The sequence below is a fragment of the Athene noctua genome, chromosome Z (assembly GCF_965140245.1).
Source record: "Athene noctua chromosome Z, bAthNoc1.hap1.1, whole genome shotgun sequence".
Taxonomy (NCBI): domain Eukaryota; kingdom Metazoa; phylum Chordata; class Aves; order Strigiformes; family Strigidae; genus Athene; species Athene noctua.
Genome location: NC_134077.1, coordinates 41,571,766 through 41,584,725, shown reverse-complemented (window position 1 = coordinate 41,584,725; position 12,960 = coordinate 41,571,766). Strand labels below are relative to the sequence as shown.

At 40.7% G+C, this 12,960-nt stretch overlaps 1 protein-coding gene across 7 annotated transcripts in view; it reads right to left on the bottom strand.

The window, feature by feature from the left end:
* The window catches only part of CLTA (clathrin light chain A), a 42,478-nt gene extending 33,927 nt beyond the window's left edge, over positions 1 to 8,551 (bottom strand). For 5 of the 7 annotated variants that reach the window (XM_074932093.1, XM_074932094.1, XM_074932091.1 and 2 more), the window contains exons 1-2: positions 8,280 to 8,551; positions 1,010 to 1,047 (exon numbers count right to left, since the gene is read on the bottom strand). In XM_074932093.1, coding sequence (XP_074788194.1) covers positions 1,010 to 1,047; positions 8,280 to 8,490 — 249 coding nt within the window. In that variant the 5' untranslated portion in view covers positions 8,491 to 8,551. Of the gene's footprint in view, positions 1 to 1,009; positions 1,048 to 8,252 lie in introns of all 7 variants that reach the window. The other 2 variants (XM_074932092.1, XM_074932097.1) reach the window with 2 other exon arrangements.
* Between the last annotated feature and the right edge of the window lie 4,409 nt (positions 8,552 to 12,960).

Sequence of the window (12,960 nt, the reverse complement as noted above, 5' to 3'; positions counted from 1 at the left end):
AAGCAATCCAAAACAAAATAAATTGGCCAGTTGCACAGCCAAACTAGTTACAGGTAGCTAAAACAAAAGTTATGTATAGCCCATTCAGTCTGTTCTTCCTCATTAAGAGGAATTTCTATCACCCAAAACAGCTTGTCACTTAGAATTGCAAACACAAAATCAAGGTACCTACCTTTGGCTATATATGGAGCCACAAAGGGCTAGTAAGATATAGTTTTCCCATCCATCTCACAGCAATGGTGAGGATATAAAAATATTAGCAGCCGTGAAAGCTGTTTGTTTCTACACAAAGCTCAGCATTCACTTAAAACTCTATGGCGAAGAAGCTCATACACTGCCCCTTTCCCAAGAATTAATTTAATCTGGGCTATCTAGCTGACTTTGATACCAGGCAAAGGTAATGCCTTACCCAAACTGGTGTGAAATTCAGTTACAACACAGTGATTGTTTTAGTATGCCTCATTCATCCTTGACACTAATAAAGCAAGTATCTCCTCCTTTTTATTATTACCATGACTACCATGTTTTCACACCATCAATAAGCTACTTAGCCAGCAGCTTAATTTAATGCAACTTTATGTCACTAAGAAATGTATAATGTTTTCAGTCAGCTCCTTGTAAAACCAATTTTGGTAAGACAAACAGGATGCATGAATTATCCTTAAGCAATTCAGAAAAATATGCTTTAAGCTAGGTAGTCAGAGCATGCTTTCAGTTTATTAGGCAGTGGCAAGTCAATGTTAAATCATATCACAGAGCCTGACAGACTGCTTACAGTGGTTATGTCCTAGTAAGCCATATTTCCAAATGGACTGCTGCTTAAGTTGCCTCTTAAATCCAGAGGAGGAGCCTATTAAGAACATTAACAGCTTTATGAGATAAACAATCAGAATTTATGTCCTCTCTGAAGAGGAACTTACAAGTACATTAGAGACAAGAAATGGAAAATATTAGTCTAGATTAAGGTAAAGTTCTCAGAGTAGAACAGCACATTCTAAGTACATCTTACCTGATAGACATCTCCGTTAATCACCCCATCAACAGCACCTGTAAAGAAGTAACTGCAGTTTAGCCATTTGAGAAAAGACAGAACAGCCAGATTTACAGATTTCAGTAACTTGTATGGAAAACTTTACAATGAGTGTTACTTGGTACCCTGCAGGGTCACTTCCTTGTCTCTGCACTTTTCTGGACAGGACACAAAACCAAATGAGCCATTATTCTGCAGAACAGGTAATACAAGGTCATTTCATCATCATGAGATCATGCTTCAGGCTACATAAACAGCAGAGCTGACACCGCATGAGAAGCTGCTACAAACAGTGTCCTAAAATTACTGCCACTTTCTCCTCCCTATCTTAGAGAGACTACTAGACAACTGTTCAGAAGTTAAGAAGCGTGACACCTGCTGTTCTAGTCTCTACCTGGAACAATCCTGCAGACAACACTGAGTAATTCTTATCCTAGTTGGCTACCTCCTAATTCCTAATCAGCTTAAAAGACAGAGCTAACATTACTAGCAAAGTCACCTTTCTGCTACCTTCTGTGATGACATGTTTGATAGCCTCGTACTTCAGCTACAGCATTATTCCCTCTGAAGTGACACTGGCAGTATAGCCTCAGGAACAGGATCAGCTAGGAATCTTTGCCCCAAAACCCTAAAATTTCACCTTAGTAAAACACAACCATAAGGAACATATGTCAGTTGTGAGACAAATATTTGAGTTTGTGAAACTATTTAAATCTCTATGTAAAACACACCAAGATTTTCAAGAACTGCTAAATCTCAGCAAGGCACCTCTCCGGAACAGTGCAACATAGTATCTGCTTGTGTGACATAAGTCATGTTACTATTTTTGTCTCAGTGTGCCACCATTTATCACACAGAAGTGTTTTTACCATGTTTATGTACTCTCCAGTGGAAGAAGAGACTGTATCAAAGTCACACAACAGTAAACAGACAAATTATTTTGCACCTTCTTAAATAAGATAGCTAATTCACCTAAACCTAAGAGCATTATGCTGCTGTATCCTCTATTTCTTTGCAGCTATGTATGCCCCAGTTTCATGCTAGTAGCATTAATGGCACTTAATGGAAGTTAAAGGAAAGAGCTTCCTTCACCTAAAGGAAGCTCTTCATACTCCTTTATGCCTTCCTTAACCCTGAGCCCTGAACAGCAATCATTAACTGTATTAGGTAGAGGATTGTAAAGTCATTAGTTCAAACATGATAGTTAAGTTGGAAGATGTTAGTCTCCAAGAACATAGTTACTAACTTCAGTAAGGGATGCCTCAAGTTAACAGAAACTAGCTTTTCAGCAGTTAAGAGAATCTAGTATTTTCTAACTAGACTCCTACATCTGAAAGGCAGTAGCTATTCTGTCTGATTGCTACTCCTCTGCAAGTTACAGAAGTCAAAAAGAACTGGTTTGAGAGGCACATAAAGCTAACAGCACCTGTCTGCTTCACAGCAGCTACCCTGCACATCACTTACTGTCAGTGTGGAAGCTCCCTCACAGCAGATTTGTAGACATCACTGCACATACACTGACTTGGGCAGTTACAGCTACAATTAACAGTTCTACTAAACAGGTTTATGAAGACTGAAGCCCACAAAGAAAACATGCTTACACTTCAATGTCCTTCACTTTAAGCCCATCTGCACTACAGACACATGCTGCAGCTATTCACTTTGTTTTGACAGGCTGCAATTAAAGCTAAGCCAGGGTCTATAACTCACATTGACATTAACAGCTTGAATAAGCCAGCTTCCCACTCTGCGTTCCTTGGAAGAGCAGACAGCAATTAACACATTCAATCAAACTGGAGACACCTATTTATTGCTAGAACACCCAAGAGAGGCTAGCCTTCAAATATATGTAGTTCTCATCTCCAGAAGGAAGGCAGTTGTTTCATGAGAGAGACTCCTTGGGAAACACTGACTAACCAACTAGGTGAAAGTGCTAATAAGTCTTGAAGGTTCTTCCAAGAAATGTAATAATATGATTAAGTTTTCTTGTTATACAAAAAAATATTATTCAGGTCTTCAGACTAGTAGTCTGCTGATAGAACACCACCATTGCTGAGGGCTGCAGCTGAGATAAAATGGATGTGTTTGTCTTAGGGCCGGCCACTTTTCTTCTGTGTAAGAAACAGTCACAGAGCAAAGTGTTTCCAGAGGGCACCCACGTTAGAAGCATTAAAAATATTAAAAACTTCCCATCTGTTTTGAGCTCCCTAGAACTTGTGTTTAAGATGCAGAGTCAGCATGCTGACTGAGCATACTGCAGGCAGAAGAGGAAATCGCACTGTACCAGCACGCTGTCATATGCCAATACAAGTATGCTAACTGGAACAAGACCAATAGTCAAACATTCTCTCATTTGAGCTCTCCAATCTCAGTGTTTGTGTAATTCAGTATTAAGTCTAGAAATATTATCTGCTTGCCAGCTTTCACATCAATAATCAATGCTAGTTGTGTATCAGATTTTGTCCACAGAAACATCATTTCATACCTGACTTTTCATGGAAAACACCTATTACTGCTATCATGTTTTCATCAACCATTACAATGAGAGCTCTCTACTGGCTTCAGAGTCTATTCTATTGCATCTTGAAGCTCATGAAGTTAACATTGCACATTTAGAACTGTTCTAATTAGTAATGGTCCATATTCCTTCGTGTTGGTTTCTGAACTTAAGATAAAGCTTTATTTCTAAGGGTACTGTTGCAGAGAACATGTCCAAACATCTACAGCTATGTAACACATTCTGACAATAGGGTAATAATGAACTTCCACCCACTTTCTAGATTCTGTAAAGGTTGAGAGAGGATAAGCCATATCAACTACCTTGCATTTTCAGGAGAGAAACAACAGTCAAGCTTGCCAGAAACAGACAGCTAGAATCAGTGCCTTCCACATTTACTAGAGTTTACAAAAGAAAGGGCTAGGTAGTTCAAAGATAAATACACTGACAGTTTTGTCACTTCAGTCCTACAAGTCAACATATGGCTTCAGAGGTTTATCACAATGATGATCACATACTATAAAACAACTACTTGCATTAATACCAGACTCAGTACTACTTGGCACAAAAGGAAGTTTGCTTAGCCTTGTTCTCAACGTAAAAGACAACAGCTACCTGAACAAAGGCAGGAATTTGCAGAGGTAGCTCTTCTAACCCAAGTCCAAACATCTCTTAATGCATGGACTCGTTCCTCCTGAGGTCTTCCTATCCAGGTGTGCTTTGAACAGTGTCTTCATGCAGAAGAAATGAACTTCAATATGACCATACAGAAAAGTATTTTTTATGAGCTACTTTCAGCTTCTCTTTTAAACAATAAGTACTTCTTTATTAACACTTCGAGTGAACTAGTAGCTATAGTTAAAGCAACAAAAGAACATAACCAACTTTAATATATTCTGGCCTAAGGCTGAGTAACTTCAGCTTCCCATCCTTCTTCTTTAGGGCACAAATCATGCTTCCTCTTCATCTACCTCTCAATCCATAAGATGATGAGAAAGAAGAATCTTCTCAGAAGTTTTTGTTTATATAGTTAAGCAAGAAACTGAGGAAGAAATAGTTTTTCTAGCCATAACTTATTCTCACGTGTGTGTGCAAAATAAGGGGAAGCAGGTCAGAGAGTTTCTTTCATGTGTTTTAGTTCTAACCTGCTGTCATACCAAAACCCATTAGAGTTCCCTCATTTTCAATATAATCAGTAGGCTAGTACTAGACCACACCTTCCTCTCTGCAATAATGCTGTGCCATAAGAGCTTCTGTCATTTCCCAGCAGATGTAGTTTTACTTTGTAAACAGTAAAATAGGCTTTTCTGCCATGAGCTTCATAATAGTGCAGTGTCACCACGAGACAACAAATACAAGTTTAGCAGGTACCATTCCTTTATTATATCTTTCTCAGTGCTACCTTACAGTGCACTGAAAACTCAAGATACTGACTGCACAGAAAAACTGAAAACAATGGCTGTTCGAACTATTAAGAAAAAATATCCATAGTCACAAACAAGTAACTCTTCCTGTCTGTTGTGTTAACTAGAGAGACAGGAAGAAACAATTCTAAATCATTTTCAAGTGAGTAGATACTCAGTCCCTCAAAGGCTATTAAATATGGTTTATGGACAAACCACCAAATGCAATTAAGTTTCTTAATTGCTAGAGAAGCTCTTGAGTCTCTTCAGAAGATGGAGAAATGTTATTCATTCAAATTCATATAAAAATAACAGACCTTGAAACTGTGAAGGCAATGTTTGAGACTAGACTGCCTGCATTAAACTTGTATGTATTTCCATGATCGTTAACATATAAAACTGCTTTTCTTTGAATGTAATTCTCCATAAGAAGCTACTTGACAAGCTGTCTCGAGGTTTTTATATTGACAAACAGGTTCTAGAAGCCATATACTTCAACCTGAACTCACTCTCTCCTGCTCAGAGGACATATAAAGTGAACTGCTATAACCTGAAGACCTAGTATTGTTGGACTGGAGAGAATTAAAGAATTTAACTGTAAATAAATGCAGGTATTGATTTATCACTGAAAAGGAAATCTCACAAAAGACCTACTTACTAATAACTAGGCAATAGCACTGTATTACTTGATTTATACAGTACTTCCTGTTTTCTGAAGCAGTGATTATGCTTCATATTTCAAGGGAAATAAGATTAGTTTTCACATGCCCAGGAAGCTTGAACATGATATCTATTTACATAATAGATCGCCTACTGATTCAGGCCAGTATTCCAATCCTGACCATGGCAATATGAAGTGATGCTAAGGCGACACATGAGCTTGGCAATTCTGCCATTCACCCCCCCACTCATTCAGTATCCACCATTACTACATTTAACAGAAATATATACTAACATTAGTTCCAGATATTGATGTTCATGGAGTTCACTACTGTCCATATATTTGTCTAATTTCTTTTAAAAGCCTGCAATTTAAAAACAGTTGTGTGAGACACCATGTTTCTATTTCTATTTCAAAACACTGGTGACTGCTTCTCACAGTATCTGAAGATCTTCAAACCACATAAGAGCTGCCTGAGTTATGGCTTTTGGCTGCATATTTAGAAAGAAAACTTATCCAAAAGACCCGTAAATAAGTTCAGAAAGGTTACAGTTAAAAAAGTAAATCCACAAACCCCTGATCATGATACTTAAGGTTCCATGTAAGAATGTGTATTATTTCAGTAAGAAATTTGCATTCACCTACTTAATTACAAAACAGTTTACTGTTATTAAGTATTAAATTTATTATATTTATTATAATTTTATGTTATTAGTAGTATTAATAAACTAATACACACTAGAGACTGGAGCTGTCTGATATTTGTTAGGATAGAAATCAGACAAGAAACCTTAGACACAAATGGCAGCAGAAGTCATGAGATCATTTGTCACTATGCCTGAACCAGAATATTTTTGCACTGCTGCAGTCCACACTTTTTAACAAGGAGGGAGTGAGTACTGGCTCTGACAGTCAACAAATAGATGTTCTGTTAAAAAAATGGGACCACCAGAAGTCCACACGCACAATCTGTTATGCATACTTAACAGGCCAGAGCATATATGAAATCCCAGAGCATATAAGAAAGCAAGATGACATACAGATCACACTAGATTTCCCAGATCCTTAGATCATATTAACATATTCATTATTTTATGACCCTCTTTATAGAGAAAGTTCTCCAATAACAGTTTCACATTCCATGACAAGTGAACGTACATAACTTGAGAAATACTCTTGAAAAGCAGCTGAAGAACTACTTTGACATATCAAGCCAATCCAGAAGTATTAAACAAGTTGATATTTCCAAGGAATCATTCTGCAATAGCTACACTACACACCTGTAGAGAAGGCATGGATATAGTTGGATATAGCACCTTGCGAAAAAGGCCAGTGTCAGAACTTTCTCCAAATAAATTAGTCCTCAAACAGCTACTTCGATGTTCCAGAGTCTGTTTGGAATGTCATGACCATATAAGGTATAATGCTTGTCTGAGACTTCTGAAAGTAAGCAAGGAAGTGTCCACTGTGTCTCTTTCTGCACTATACACAGAAGTTATGTCTAATATCAAAACAGGATGGTGTTCTGATAATGATTATCCTCATTTTGTAGGGCTTGAGCAAGTTACTCCCCTGTAAACACCCTTTTTACAGGAAATACACAGTCCATATGTTTTGAACTTTACAAATGAGCTGACTCTAAGGTCTGCATTACCACTAAATAAGCACTAGAAGCAGCAGGTCTCCATTACTCAATTTATTCCAAGAGATACTATGAACCTGCATCCTCATATATAAGATACGCCAGTCATTTCGGAAATAAGGCTGCATAATTAGAGCTTAATTCTAAAAATGTTTCAACAAAACAGGGGAGCAAAGTTATTCAACTTCAATCTGAAGAAGAGCAGCATCTTCCTAAAGTGATGTAGGGGTGTCACATGAGAGCAAGTAGGTTCCTATAGTCCCAGTGGCAAGTACAAGCAAAGCCTTCCAAGACTGCTGAACCATCAGTTAAGGGCAGCATCATCCTACTTTCACAACTCCTTTCAACTTAGACTTCCGTAAAAAACGAAATGTTTCATAACTGTAAGTATTCGTTCAGGGCTGCTTTAGCTACCATAATCTAACGGAAAACACTAACCTTTAGTTCCTAACGTACAGATGCACCCTCCTCAGAATGTGTATACTGCAGTGTCAGCTTTCTCACATTCAGTACAAAGGTTAGCAAGAAACAAAGGCTAGAGGGTTAGAAAATTAAACATTAGCTCAACTGCTAGCATACTTTTAAGACTAAGATCACTGACTCTGAAGACAGAAACGCAAGAGTCAGAACACAACACAATGACTTATCCTGCTTTCAGCGGATCTTCATTTTAGGCAGGCTCCTGGATTAGAGAAGAAAAGAGTTACTCTGCAGTGTTCTCAACAAGCTACTGAAATATAATTTACACGAGGCAGAACACACCAAGGACGACCAAGATGACATACCTGCCCAGCCCAGCCCTAATAGCGGGATCATTCCCAGACAGCCAGGCCCTGCTCACCGGCAGCATGTGCTCGGAGCAGAAAGCCAAGGCGAGAGTCCCATCAGCACCGTTCTCCCCTACCTGGGCGGGAGAATGGAAGCTACGAAGCCCTATCCTGCCAGCACCTCTCTCCTCCTCGCGCCTGGCACCGCGCCTCCGTCCGCGGGGCCCCCCGCCACGGGGAGGGGCGGTGGACTGGGGGTCCCCGTCCCTTCACGCGTACCCGAAACAAAGCCATCCAGAACGTGCAGCGCTGCCGGCACCTCGCCGCTCTCCAGGATGCTGTAGCCCTCGTCGTTCTCGATGCCTGCGATCTCGTTCTCCTGCTGCGCCAGGAAAGCCGCAGCAGGATCCTCCTCGGCGCCATCCAGCGCCCCGTTATCGGCAGCGGTAGTCGGCTGCTGCTGAGTACCGAAAAGCTCCAGGTTGGCCATGAGGACAAGAATCAACAGGAATAGTGACTCGGGTGGATACAACTTCCGCACATGCGCCTACACCAGCAATCAGCGCTGAAGGGGAGGGCGCTCTGTCTATGCCAATGAGAGTCGAGCACCGCCCAGCAGTAAAGCCAATCAGCGAGAGACAGAGGCGGGGCTGAGCTCTCCGCGCGATGCTTTGGGCTCGAGCCAACCAGTGCCCAGAGCGTTGCGCCGCTGCGGGGGGTCGCACTGTACAGCTCCTTTTTCCCTCGATACCTGGGGGCGCGCGGCTTGAGCGATGCGGTCTGGAGCGCGGCCTCGGTCCAACCTCCTGCGCCCGCAACACCCGGCCCAGCAGGCCGGGTCGGTGCCGACAGGCCTCTGCTCCAGGGTCAGGCAGCGACCAGCATTTTGGTCTGCGGCAGGGACTGACTCTTCGTTGCTTTCTGTCAGACCACCCCGTTAAGTGAAGCTCTGCTGGCTTGTTTCCAAGCGTTTACAAAAATACAGGATTGCAGATTTTGCACTTCCAACATTAAGGAAATTATTGCATTGGTGTAATGGTATTTTTACTGACTCCTTCAGAACGTTTTTAAGACATTAAATATTTAGTAGAACAGATGTTTCCAGAGCAGAAAATTTAATGTTTGGTTGTGACGTTCATCTAGAGGTCAACTTTGTTTCGGGGCCTATTATTCAGGCTCCAGCACTACACCATGTAGAACAGCAGAAGCCTTTAAGAAATGCCAAACCCCTGGCCTATTGTATTTATTTAATCTACTCTCCTCTGTCATCCATGCTAACAAGGAAGATGACTCATGTCATTGTGAGGCCATTCAATCGTCTTTGAAAGGTCAAGGCAGTTCCTTAAGACTGGAAGATAGCAGTTGTCATTCATATCTCCAAGAGCAAGTTCACAGAAAAACCTTTTGAATTCTAGTGAAAGACAACTAGTGAAAGATAGTCCTGATTCTTCAAAGTTATTGTTACATATGTTTGAATTAATAGTTTCTTGTCCTTTTAGCAGGCCCTGCAAGTTCTTCCATCAAAAGATTTGTCAGCCTGCCTGACAGAACTGACTGAGAGAAAAAAATAGTTTTCCACAGAGGATAATTTCCTAGCATGTCTGATCATGCAACTGTGCAGGTAGTAAGACCCTATCTTTATGTTCTATGACCTCACCCTCATCTTCTCTGACATAACTGAAGGGAGCTATTTAATTTACAGCAGAAATTGTAAATTCCCCCAACACTGTAAGAAGTATTCAGTGGAAGATTTCCCTTCAGTAGTATATAAAAAAATCCATTCCCTACATTGTTTTCCATCAAGTTTTCTGGACAATCTCTGTTATACCTTTGTTCTACAGATTGGATTCCTAAGGCTCCTTCTTCACACTACTAATTCTTTTCTGTCATGTGTCTGAGCTGTCTTTGAGGTAGTGATCTAGTGTGTTATTTCTCCAGTGACACTAACTGCTAATGTTGCACTACAAGCACCTGATTTACATGGCATCTCTATCGGTTTCAGCTACATGTAAGCAAAACATCTAAGCTCAAAAGTATAAGCAAACCCCTCATCATCAAATCTTACACCTTCTTTCTGGCCTCATAAAATCATTAGAGTCAATTAATGACCTCTTTCCCTATAAAAGAAAGCAGTCTTCGAGCACATTCTTGCTTCCTGTCACTCAAAATCATTTCCACCCTAGCCAGAGGGCCAGAATGACTGTTGAGCATCAGGACGTCATGGCTGGTAGCCACCAGTGTGTTGGTTGAGACCCCAGGTAAGTGGATATAGGGAAAAATGTTACTGGAATAGCTCTCCCTTTCTTCTTTTCTAGATTACTAGATCAGGTCCAGGAAAGCCTGGTTCTTATTCTGTGCATGGAGGTAATCCTCCTTGAGGAGCTTGTCATATATCTGGCAGGGGCTGATCATGAGTTCTGAAGTACCCACAAGTTCACATGTATACACTGTTCACCACCTCTTCAAGTTCACATATGTAGGCTGTAAGCATGTAGAACAGCCAGCTTTTCTCCACGAGGGACCTGAGGATAAAACAGAGACCTTCCACAGAATCATACCTGAACTACACTGCCACTTTCAGCAGTTCCTCCATATTATTTTGATATGTTGTTTCTTTTCTGTGAACTGAGTTGAAAGCAAAGATGATAGTACAAGTTTGCAGATACCAGTCGTTATGGTGAGATGTATGGTGTCATAAAATACAGCTGCTAGAACACAGGACCTGGTTTACAGCTACTGAAGTGTTGAGGGGAAAACAATCTATCAGCTAGGGCTATCTGTAAAGTTCTAGCATAAGAACACAGAACAGGTCAAATAAAATTAGGCTCTTTTCTCATGAAACTACCTTCTCAACAGTCTGGAGTAGAAGAACTAGAACTGTATGTACTGTGTCAGAGAGAGTAAGTACTGCACCATAGTTGGGAGCACAGGTTGAACACTGACAAGAACAGGATCTGGCACAGCACTGGCAGAGACTGCATGCTGGCCTCTCAAGGAAGTAAATTTATTAGGTAACTGCTAGCAGGAAATATACTCTGTCTTCTGTTTGCCAAGTTATCTTCCTAAGTATGTTACTTTTCCCAGGAAATATTAGGATTTTGAAAGGCCACGTAGGACTCTAAAGATACAGAACAAGGGAGATATCTGCTAGAATGCTTTGTACTGCCTTGCAACACTGACCAGTAACCAGTATCTTTGAGTGGTGGACAGAAATACAATTAGTTTAAGCTTCTCAGACTATCTCATCTTTACCAACCATCATATGCATTTCAGCCAGCTCAGGAATGCCAGGTGCTTTTCTGAGGTACATGGCATGATTTCAGTCTCTCCCCTCCATACTCATTTCATAGAGGTATTTAACACCATCTGACTTAAGAACAAAGTAGTCAACCGTTGATCCTGTTTATTCATCAACTTGCCTGCCCCTGTATTTAGATTCCAGTCTGGCTGTTGTGCTGGCATAAAACAGTCTGGACCGTCCCTGTATTTAGCCTGTCTTCCTCATGAGTTTTTTCCAGCACCACTCTCTTTTCCTCAGGCAGGACCCATCAGACTTCTTCCAATTCGTTAGATCTGATACTGAAAATGGCAACTTTATTCAGCCAGTCTAAAAGTTCCTACTGCTTACCTGAGAGGGGCTTGTATGTTCTGAGCATTTTCTCGCCTAGTCCTACCCACCACCAGACTGAAACCTTCCTCCTTGTCGAAACTATTCGAGTTACTAACCTTTTGTTCCCTTGGCCTTCTGTTTACCCCCTCTTCCACCCTGTGCTGCCATTTCCTGTTCATTTGTCCTTTGCATCACCTGCCAATGCTACATGTTCAACACCACCATTTAGACGATTTCTTATTTTCTGCCTCAAGTGCAAATATACCACCTTCACTTATAGTCAAACCACATTTCTTAAGCATATTATAATTACATATAATTACAATGCAAAGCAAAGAACAAATTCACATACAGCATCTCATCCCAATTTCCTTCATGTCTACAAAACAATATTAATTGCAATACAGTATTATAGTTTATATTTCTGTTCTTAGGCCATTTCTCCTGATCATCTGAAGTATATAAGGACCATCAATGATTACAATATTCAATCAGTTTCTTTCAGGTCAGTGGTTTCCCTGCCCTGATCCTTCCAGCATTTCAATATGCAGCCCAAAGGACCATCCTTTAGAATTTCTCCATTCTGTGATTGGACAGAACCCATCCCCCAAATAACACACAAAACAGTACAATAACAACACAAAATAATAACCTAACACAAAACTACAATACACAGCTTAGCATATTAACCTAAAGGGAACTCTGCTATTTGTTCCTCGTTCTTTAAAATACATCCTAATGGAGACATTTTCAAAATATTATTTTTAGATCTTAGTTAAACCTTATTAATAGACAAAGCCAAGAACTGTAATCCAGTGAAGAAAGTCAGTAAGCAAAGCAAGTAACCCAAAAATCACAATACAATTAACAAAGCACATAATTCAAAATTACCAAGACCAAGGAGCGGGACTTGAACCCACAATCCTTCCAAAGGGGACTCAAACCCTTATGGCTCTTTCAGACCGCATGGGACTTGAACCCATTGCTGGGACTCTAACCTACAATTGTCCAGTACTCTGGGCATTCCTGTTATAGCATATGGAGTAAGGGGCCTCAAACCCCTATGCCTCTTTCAGTGGGACTTGAACCCACTGGGGGACTCTAACTCCAAACCAGAAACCTGGATGTCCTCCAAACTTTTATCTGGTAGAACTTGTCCAGGAGAGGACTCAAACCCCTTCTGGCCCAACCTTACAAGGCTTTCACCACATCTTACAGGCAGACAACCAGAAATGCCAAGAGAATGCCTTTACCAGGGGATTTGCTCTGGGCTCTTTGGTCTGGGCATCAGAAGTTCTCCCCAAGAACCCCTCGGTGACAGCTGGAGGTCCTGTGATCCCACAGGTCCAT